Source organism: Bufo bufo, chromosome 5 (genome assembly GCF_905171765.1).
Source record: "Bufo bufo chromosome 5, aBufBuf1.1, whole genome shotgun sequence".
In the NCBI taxonomy this organism is placed as follows: Eukaryota; Metazoa; Chordata; class Amphibia; order Anura; family Bufonidae; genus Bufo; species Bufo bufo.
Genome location: NC_053393.1, coordinates 505256353 through 505267638, shown reverse-complemented (window position 1 = coordinate 505267638; position 11286 = coordinate 505256353). Strand labels below are relative to the sequence as shown.

General features: G+C 39.1%; 1 protein-coding gene across 1 annotated transcript in view; it reads left to right on the top strand.

Annotated features, from left to right (window-relative positions):
- Positions 1-1472: 1472 nt before the first annotated feature.
- Positions 1473-11286, top strand: part of LOC121002598 (phenolphthiocerol/phthiocerol polyketide synthase subunit C-like) — a 29724-nt gene continuing 19910 nt past the window's right edge. Inside the window, exons 1-2 of the mRNA XM_040434042.1 lie at positions 1473-1536; positions 11105-11258. Coding sequence (XP_040289976.1) covers positions 1485-1536; positions 11105-11258 — 206 coding nt within the window. The 5' untranslated portion in view covers positions 1473-1484. The remainder of the gene's footprint in view (positions 1537-11104; positions 11259-11286) is intronic.

Sequence of the window (11286 nt, the reverse complement as noted above, 5' to 3'; positions counted from 1 at the left end):
GGGTATAGCATGTGATATTTTTATAGGGTCATTACATATGCGGCAATAACTAAGATGTCTATTTTTATTTTTTTCAATTGTAAATGGCTTGGTGTGGGGAAATGGGCACTTTACTTGAAGCTTTTATTTTTAGAATTGTTCTAATTACTAGAAAAGTTACTAGAGGTAGTCCTGGATGATGGGTATCTGAGCCGTAGTCCCTCATCTTACAGCAGGTTTATGTTGTTCATTCTGCTGTCTAGTTTCTCAAGTATCTTCTGGAAGCTGAATAAAGTTGTTCTCTCTGGAGAATTTCTAACGGGAGCAGGAGATTCTGCAGTGTGCTTCCTCTCCTCTCTGAGGCTGCTCTGGAAGCCCTCCCCCCTCCTGGCAGGAAACAGGACCAGTCCACTTCTATTAGGAGGGGAGGAACAGGATGGTTAGCCCTGTTCCTGCAAACCATTTGCCATCCATTTCCTTAATGAAAGGTACAGTGTGATAACACACAATAGATAAAATATAACTATATACAATAAAACAGCAATTGCAGATATCCCCAGGTCTGGGGTACTGCAAATGTCTGGGATCAGAGTAATCAATCCCAGCCAGTGCAGCAGATATTCATCTGTAATATAGAGCTGACATCCACAGATTTGTGATTCTGTTAAAGTCAGTCCTGTTTCACACTGCCACTATAGTTGCGGCAGGTTTTCCTGGCACACAACAGCTATCTGGATACAGCATTGCCGAACGTTACCGAAATGCACAATCCTGAATCCTGGCATATTTGCAGTGTAGTGGTTGGACCTCTACCAGACCAATTATAGTCAATGGGGCCGGCGAGCATTGCGGTAGCGTCCGGCAATGGCAGATCCAGAGAGCTCCAGCAGGCTGTTCTCTGCTGTAACAGCCTGCCGGAACTCCTGCTAGCACTGTGAAAGAAACCTCACTCTGGGAATACTTTCAGGGCCAAATCTTTATATTCAGCCCTGGCATCCCATCTGTAAGGATGCAATGTTGATGGTAGTCATTATGAGCCTAATATAAACTAAATGCTTCCTAGTGGTTGATGAAGGAAGCCATAATTTTTTTATTTAATTATATGACTGGGCACTGACCATTTAACAGTATACATTTGCACAACGAGTAAAAGCCAAAGGCAGAACATTTTGATGCCATATTGAATAAGCCAAAGGAAGGTCAACCTAAATATTCATCAGCAAAAATGTTAATGTTTGTGACCAATATCCGTCATGATATATTAGAAAGTTTTATCTTTTGACAAGAGACAGGTCACTACTCCCTACTTAGATGTCAATCAATTTTTTATCTAGAAAGTGCATGTTTGTGACTAGATCTGGAGCTTTGTATAAAAAAAACCTGAGCTTGAATGATATGAATCAGCACAGAATGTTCAACCTTAAAAATATGTTAAATTTAATTTTTCATCATAGCACATGCCCACCAACTACTTATTTATCTTTCAGAGGTAAAGAATTGTCAGGATGGAAGAAGATCATATAGCCATAGTTGGCATTGGATGTAATTTTCCTGGAGGTGAGTGTTATAACCATCGTGCACGTATTAATAAGGAAAACAAACTTCAGTTACTTCCTCATGTATCTACACATACACGATTTTTCATTAATTGCAGAATTATTTGCCTTGACAGGTAGCATTTTATGTGCCAAGCTTAGGATATGAATTAGCTTAAGGACACAAGACAGAACTTATTATACGTTATTAAAATAATGAGAAAATCACAATGCTTAAAGGGATGGGCCACTTTCTGGTTACTGTTGACCACTGTGTTTGTAAAATGATTATATGGCACTTAATAATACAGCCTTGGCAGAAATTCTGAACCATTTTCTACATTTGATAAGGTATGGCTCTTTGCCAATTCTTTTGCACTGTCCACACAGAGGTCTTGTCCATCAAATGGCTGCAGATGGAGGGTCATGTGACCAATCAAATCACCTCCATGCGATGTGTGTCTTCTATTCAAATACACTGCACGTGTCCTCTGCATTTGCAGTGTTGGGTTAAGTGTCACAGCATCCGAAATGGTATTTCGACCACTGGACTCCTGGTGGGCAAGTCCACCTTCCTCTTGGACCATCTTGGACCAAACAATCACAATTTCAGAAAACAAACTGGTGATACTTTCCAAGTCAGCACAGATAAGGTTCATCAACTCCACCATCTTGAGGAAACACACATCGTTACCTCCCACGTGCAAGACCCGGTATACCCCATTACAATACTTTAACATTGCGGAAACCCAAACTCCTCCCTCCAGGCCGACATGCAGTGTCCTAGGTAGCAGACCATTAGGAGGTGAACTTCTGAAAAGAAACAAACATCGTCAGAGCAACAAATTAAGCCAAACATAACTACACTCCAGACTGATAAGAAATCAACCACAGCCCGGAATGGGCAGGCCGGGCTATCCACACTACACAAAATAATCCACATTCCGCAGCCAAAATGATAAATTTTTGAGCAGCAAATCCGAAGGCAAATACACTCTTGTAATCCAATGACATCCGCAGCTAATAAACCACCTGGCTTTACACAAGAAGATGGTATCAATTCCCCTATTTGAAATGGCCAGAAAAAAACAAAGCTAAAAGCAGTTTGACATAACAATGTCTCATATGGTGATGAGCAAGAGGGATGAGCCGCCTGAAGCAGCAGAACCAACAAAATATGCGAAAACAATGTGGTGAAACTACGAATCCCCGCATTCTCCTTTCTTTTCTATGGGATTCTGAGAACAGCCAAGCAAGTATACATCTTAGGAGTCGTATTTTTACCACAGCTGGAGTGCCGGAGGTTAGCCATCACAAAGATAGGGGCTAACTAACTGATCAGGAGGGGGTCTGACTACTGGGACCCCACTGATCCCAAGAACGGGGATCCTGTTCCCTCGATCTGATGGAGTGCTAGGTCAGGCATACACTCTGCCACTCCAGTCATTCTCTATGGGATTGTCAGAAATAGTTGAGTGCTGCACTAGGCTATCTCCAGTAGTCCCAAAGAGAATGAATAGACTGACCACTTCATCAGATTTGGAGAAAGGGACTCCCAGTATCAGTCTGGTTTAATATTCAGTCATGAATATTATGAGGTGGTAATAAGTGTTCATGGTCTTGGCAGTATTATTTGTCTATTAGGCTACATGCATATGTTGTCGATTACGTGCAGTTTTTTTTCTTGCAGAATCACGTGGGGGAAAACCGTAGCTTAGTACAGTACCAGCAAAGTGTATGAGATTAGACAAATTAATCTGCTGTGCGGATTTTGAAATCTGCAGCGTGCTCATTGTGTTTGCAATTTTTTGTGTGGATTTCACCCTTTTCAATAGAAGGGTGAGATCTGTTAAAAACTGGCATGAAATCTCCAATAAAAACCACAAGTAACACATGTGCTCAAAAAACATGCTTTATAGTGTTTAGTGTTAATTTGGGGTGTGGTTCTATAAACAGAGGTGTGTCCACAAATTAGGGTACACAATACTTTGCTTGCCCCGGGTGCTGGCAACCCACACTATGCCACTGGTTGTATGTACCCCAAAATAAAACCAATGATGATGGAAACTCATCCCGCAAAAAATAAGTCCTGAGACAGCACCATTTAGAGAAAAATAAATGTATTGTTGTCAGAAAATGTCTGTACTGGTCCCCAGAGGCTATTCAATATCAACATGGTATTTATAACCTAAATCCATCAAAATCTGCTGTTTTCTGGTTTTTGGAAATTTTCTTGAAAATTAAAAAAATTGGTTCTAAAATTCGAAGCCTTCCATTGTCCAAAAAAATAAAACGACATTTGCAAAATGATAGAGTAGACATCTGGGGAATGTTAAGTACCGGTAATAACTATTTTATGAGGTATCATTATCCTAGTTAAAAGCAGAGAAATTCAAATTTTCAAAAAATTGCTAATTTTTCCACATTTTCTGTAAATTTCAGATTTTTTAAAATAAATAAAGGTGAAATATTTAAACTCAAAAACTCAAACTTAACACTATCATGAACTACAATGTGACACGAGAAAACATTCTCAGAATGGCTTGGATAAGTAAGAGTGCTCCAAAGTTATTACCGCAAAAATTTCCAAAGAACAGCTTGGTCCTTAAAAGGGTTCTCGGGGAATTAAGAAAATGAAAATACATAAATATTACTCTATTATAAATATATTCCCAAGTACCTTTCATTAGTTGTAATGGCTCGTTTTGTCTAGGGAACAATGATTAGGAGAAACAAAATGGCTGCTGTCCTATTAGTGCACACAAAGCCTGTCTTAATCACACAGGAGGACAAGTTACTTCACAACGCTGAGGTAAAGAGCTGCCTCATCCTCCTCTCCTACTTGTCAGGGATTATGATCCTGAATACAGATGAGAAGAAGCTGAATCTCTGTAGGAATGGAGTTCATGAGGAGACATGAAGTACAGAGAAGACGGACAGGACAATGTGGGGCTGTGGTAATGGAGACTGCATACAAGAGCTGCTGCTCATTAGCTACATCTGCTCATTAACTTTATTCCTACAGAGATTCAGCTGATGACCATTGACCATATTAAACTGTATTCAGGATGATAATCCCTGACAAGCAGAGCAGAGAGGAGGATAAGGCAGCTCTTTAGCTCAGCTCAGGTGAAGTAACTTGTCCTCCTGCGTGATTAGGACAGGTTTTGTGTGTACTAATAGGACAGCGCCCATTTAGTTTTTTCTAATGATTGCTCCCCAGACAAAACAAGCCATTTTAACTAATGTAAGGTATTTGGGAATATATTTATGATAAAGTAATATTTAAGTATTTTCATTTTCTTAATTCCTGGAGAACCCCTTTAAGGCGAAAAATGTCAATGTGTTAACCATCAAGTTTAGCTCGGCTACATCTGTACATAACAAATCCAAACTTGGATTTGTTAATGATTGTGACACGCTCCATGAAACCAAGTTCGGATTCATTGTGAAATAAATTTATGCATGCGCCGCTACTCACAGTTATGGCATATGCATGCGACTAATAAAGTCTTGTGATAACGGCTGCCATCTTTAGATATCTGAAAAGAAGGAAAAGAAACAGCAGGTGGCGCTATACAGATACAGTACATTTTATTGAAGAGATCAGTGGCTATATTACATTTTGAAATTACATGCAATTCTGAAAGTATTCATATCTAGGTGCTGGTTTGAAAAATGTAGAATATGCTTTGTGACACAACCCCTTAAACCACCTCAGCTCCCCTAGCTTAAACCCCCTTAATGACCAGACCACTTTTTACCATTCTGCACTACACTAGTTTCACGGTTTATTGCTCGGTCATACAACTTACCACCCAAATTAATTTTACCTCCTTTTCTTCTCCCTAATAGAGCTTTCATTTGGTGTTATTTCATTGCTGCTGACATTTTAACTTTTCTTGTTATTAACCGCTTCACGTCCGCCCATAGACTATAAACGTCCTATGGGTGGACGTCTATTTCTGAACGGACGTTTTAAAACGTCCTTTCAGAAATCGCAGCTGCACGCTAATCGTGCAGCTGCTGATCGGGTTGCCCGCTGTCAGTGACAGCAGGGCAACCCTAAGACAAGGCAGGGACAGTGCCCAGGTGTCCCTGCCTTCTAGATCGCTGCAGACACAGCGCTCACCGAGCGCTGTGTCTGCAGAGAAGGAAGCGCTGTGCGCTTCCTGTTCCGGCCCGGCGGTCATGTGACCGCCGTGACCGGAGTGTGCAGGAGCTGTGTGAGGTCTCTCAGAGACCTCGATCAGCCCTGCTGAGAGGCTGTACAGCGCAGGATTGCTGCTGTACAGCCTCTATAGGGGTGCATTTGTCCTGTAACTGGGGCTACTATGTCAGCCCCAGTTACAGGAGAAATGAACTGTGGAAAAAAAAAAAAAAAGTGAAGTAAATGTCCCCCAGAGGTCTTGTATGACCTTATGGGGGACGAAAAGTGTAAAATAAAAAAAATAAAAATAAAAGGTTGAAAATAAAAAAATAAAAAAAAGTTTCACATGTAAAAAAAAAAAAGTCCCCAAGTAAGGAATAAAAAAAAATTAAAAATAGAAAAAATAAAAAAAGTATACATATTAGGTATTGCCGCGTCCGTAAAAACCAGCTCTATAAAAATATCACATGACCTAACCCCTCGGATGAACACCGTAAAAAAAAAAAAACTGTCAAAACAAGCAATTTTTGTCACCTTGCATCACAAAAAGTGCAACACCAAGTGATCAAAAACGCGTATGTCCCACAAAATAGTACTAATAAAACCGTCACCTCATCCCGCAAAAAATGAGCCCCTACATAAGAAAATCTCTCAAAAAATAAAAAAACTATAGCTCTTAGAACATGGAGACACTAAAACATCATTTTTTTGGTTTCAAAAATGCTATTATTGTGTTAAAGTGAAACAAATAAAAAAAAGTATAGATATTAGGTATTGCCGCGTCCGTAAAAACCAGCTCTATAAAAATATCATATGACCCAACCCCTCGGGTGAACACCGTAAAAAAAAAAAAAAACTGTGTCAAAACAAGAAATTTTTGTCACCTTGCATCACAAAAGGTGCAACACCAAGTGATCAAAAATGCGTGTGTGCCACAAAATGGTACCAATAAAACCGTCACCTCATCCTGCAAAAAATGAGCCCCTACATAAGAAAATCTCTTTTAAAAAAATAAAAAAACTATAGCTCTCAGAACATGGACACATTAAAACATAATTTTTTTGTTTCAAAAATGCTATTATTGTGTAAAACTTTAATAAATGAGAAAAAGTATACATATTAGGTATCACCACGTCCGTAACGATCTGCTCTATAAAAATGTCACTTGACTGAACCCCTCAGGTGAACGCTGTAAAAATAAATAAATAGAAACTGTGCTAAAACAACCAATTTTTTGGTCACCTTGCCCCATAAAGTGTTATAATGAATGATCAAAAAATCATATGTACCCAAAAATAGTACTAATAAAACTGGCACCTTATCCCCTAGTTTCCAAAATGGGGTCACTTCTTGGGAGTTTCTACTGTAAGGGTGCATCAGGGGGCTTCAAATGGGACATGGCATCTAAAAACCATGTGGAGTTCCTTTTCTTCTGCGCCCTGCCGTGTGCCCATACAGCAGTTTATGACCACATGTGGGGTGTTTCTGTAAACCGCAGAATCTGGGTAATAAATATTGAGTTTTGTTTGGCTGTTAACCATCGATGTGTTAAAGAAAAAAATTGATTAAAATGGAAAATCTGCCAAAAAAGTGAAATTTGAAAATTTGATCTCCATTTTCCTTTAATTCTTGTGGAACGCCTAAAGGGTTAACAAAGTTTGTAAAATCGGTTTTGAATACCTTGAGGGGTGTAGTTTCTACAATGGGGTCATTTATGGGGGTATCCACTATGTAAGCCCCACAAAGTGACTTCAGACCTGAACTGGTCCTTATAAAGTGGGTTTTGGCAATTTTCTTATAAATTTGAAGAATTGCTTCTAAACTTCTAAGCCTTCTAACGTCCTAAAAAAATAAAATGACATTTCCAAAATGATGCCAACATAAAGTAGACATATGGGGAATGTTAAATAATAAATATTTTATGAGGTATCACTTTCTGTTTTAAAAGCAGAGAAATTGAAATTTAGAAAATTGCGAATTTTTCAAATTTTTGGATAAATTTGGGATTTTTTCATAAATAAAGGTGAAATATTTTGACTCAAATTTATGATTATCATGAAGTACAATGTGTCACGAGAAAACAATCTCTGAATGACTTGGATAAATAAAGGCGTTCCAAAGTTATTACCACATAAAGTGAGATATGTCAGTTTTGCAAAATTTGGCCTGGTCAGGAAGGGGGCAAATGGCCCAGATGGGAAGTGGTTAATCGAAATTTACTGAAATTTTTGCAAAAAAATTACTTTTTTCACTTTCAGTTGTAAATTTTTTTTTAAAAAAACTACATTTCTATATAAATTTTTCTCTAAATTTAATGTTCTACATGTCTTTGATAAAAAAAAATGCAATAAGTGTATATTTATTGGTTTGGGTAAAAGTTATAGCGTTTACAAACTATGGTACAAAAATGTGAATTCCCGCATTTTGAAGCAGCTCTGACTTTCTGAGCACCTGTCATGTTTCCTGAGGTTCTACAAGGCCCAGACAGAAGAAAAAAAACGAAAATGACCCCATTTCGGAAAGTAGACACCCTAAGGTATTCGCTGATGGGCATAGTGAGTTCATAGAACTTTTTATTTTTTGTCACAATGATGATTTTTTATTTATTTTTTTCCTTACAAAGTCTCATATTCCACTAAGTTGTGACAAAAAATAAATACTTCCATGAACTCACTATGCCCATCACAAAATACCTTGGGGTGTCTTCTTTCCAAAATGGGGTCACTTGTGGGGTAGTTATACTGCCCTGGCATTTTAGGGGCCCTAATGCGTGAGAAGTAGTTTGAAATTCAAATGTGTAAAAAATGTCCTGTGAAATCCTAAAGGTGCTCTTTAGAATGTGGGCTCCTTTGCCCACCTAGGCTGCAAAAAAGTGTCACACATGTGGTATCGCCATACTGAGGAGAAGTAGGGCAATATGTTTTGGGGTGTATTTTTACATATACCCATGCTGGGTGAGAGAAATATCTCTCTAAAAGTCAACTTTTCCCATTTGTTTTTTCTCACAAAGTCTCCGCTAACTTGTGACAAAAAGTTCAATCTTTCATGGACTCAATATACCCCTCAGCGAATACCTTGGGGTGTCTTTCCGAAATGGGGTCACTTGTGGGTTATTTATACTGCCCTGGCATTTTAGGGGCCCTAAAGCGTGAGAAGAAGTCTGGAATATAAATGTCTAAAAATTTTTACGCATTTGGATTCCGTGAGGGGTATGGTGAGTTCATGTGAGATTTTATTTTTAAGTTAGTGGAATATGAGACTTTGTAAGAAAAAAAAAAAAAAAATCAATTTCCGCTAACTTGTGACAAAAAAAAATCTTCTATGAACTCGCCATGCCCCTCAAAAGTGATCTTTTTATAGCGCTGCAGCGATTTTACGGTGTTTTTGCAGTGATCAGAAAAAAAAAATTCTGTTACTGCGGTGGGGTGGACTGAACGCAAGTGTGCGCACAAGATCAGGCCTGATCGGGCGAACACTGCGTTTTTTGTAGAGCCTATAGAACATGTCCTATTCTTGTCCGCAATTGCGGACAAGAAAAGGCATTTTCTATATAGTTCTGGCAGTGTGCGGATCTGCAAAATGCGGAAAGCACATTGCCGGTGTCCGTGTTTTGCAGATCCACGGTGTCCGTGTTTTGCGGATCCGTATGTGTTTTGCGGATCCGCAGATCCGTGGATCCGTGGGTCCGCGGATCCGCAAAACACATACTGACGTCTGAATAGAGCCTTACAGGGGAGTGATCAATGACATGGGGGTGATCAGGGAGTCTATATGGGGTGATCACCCCCCTGTAAGGCTCCATTCAGACATCCGTATGTGTTTTATGGATCCATGGATCCGCAAAACACATACGGACGTCTGAATGGAGCCTTACAGGGGGGTGATCAATGACAGGGGGTGATCAGGGAGTCTATATGGGGTGATCACCCCCCTGTCATTGATCACCCCCCTGTAAGGCTGCATTCAGACGTCTGTATGTGTTTTGCGGATCCGCAAAACACATACGGACGTCTGGGGGGTGATCAGGGAGTCTATATGGGGTGATCAAGGGTTAATAAGGGGTTAATAAGTGACAGGGGGGGTGTAGTGTAGTGGTGTTTGGTGCTACTTTAAAGAGCTGCTTGTGCCCTCTGTTGGTCGATCCAAGCAAAAGGGACCACCAGAGGACCAGGTAGCAGGTATATTAGACGCTGTTATCAAAACAGCGTCTAATATACCTTTACGGGGTTAAAAAAAATCGGATCTACAGCCTGTCAGCGAATGATCGCCGCTGGCAGGCTGCAGACCCACTTGATTACCTGTAGTTCCTGTGAACGCGCGCGCCTGCGTGCACGCATTCACAGGAAATCTCGCCTCTTGCGAGATGACGCGCCGGCGCGTGAGTGTGCCTGAGTCGACCGCCTCTGGACCGCAATCCTGCGTTAGGCGGTCCGGAGGCGGTTAATGAGCAGGTATTTTTTACATTTTCCATAATGCTTTATTCTTTATTTTCATTCTGTTCCTGTTTCATACTGAATATCTTGTTCATCTAATCTCTATAGATTTTTTGCATAATGTGTGCAAAATTAAATTTTTAATACAAAATAATTTTTTTGGAGCAGTGTTTTAATATATTTTTTAAAACTCCATTAAGGGATTATTATTTTAGAACTTTATTTATCCTTATAATGTATTATCATAGTCTTGTAAAGGTAGACTCGGAACCTGAACCGCCAACTGTAAAAAGACATCAGGTATTAAAGAATATACAATTAGACTTTGGTTGAAAGTTGAAAGAATGCAGAATTTTCATATATTTAATACAGAAGAAACAAAAAGATATCTGTTCCAGTTCTTTCCCAGTAAAGATCCTTATTTATTCAGTAGTAAAATAAAATGTACTATGGCCACATATGGCGTGTTTTGAGGCACTTCCCCTTCCTCAGATATATGTTGCCAACATTCTTCTCGTGTTTTTGAGGAAGGGGTGCTGCCCCGAAATGTGTCACTTGTGGACACATTACATTTTATTATATGTATGTTACTGCTGATTATACAATAATCTTTTATTGGGGAAGAACAGAAGTGTTTTTGTTTGTTCTGTATTTAATGTTCTCTTCACATTTGGATTCCGTCTGGTTTCTAAATTAACGGTAATGGCAAAGTCCGGCTGGCAGGCCCTCCTTGTCATACTGTATACACATTATATTATGCATTCAGGTGAGCAGCAATAGTCTTCAACCACCCATATTCTCTGTTGGGTATCACCCTATGTCTACGCTTTATATTCTTTTTTAGATTATTGCACATTCATCTTTTTTTGTCTTGTTTTATTTTGTTATCTTGCTAATGAGGGGGTGTTATTGACAAAATTACTTTAGAGAAATATAACTATAACTATAGGAATTGTATTTGTTCTATTTTGTTTTGATGTAATGTATACAAAATTATCATTCAACAGGTGAGGGAATTGAACATTTTTGGAAAGTTATTTTTGATGGAAAAAATTGTACAAGAGAAATACCAGAAGAAAGATTTGACCTGAAAAAATGGTACGATTCTGATCAAACCAAACCAGGCAAAATGTACACTAGTCAGGCAGCTTTTGTGGATGGGTAAGTAACTATGTTTCTTTCTATTATA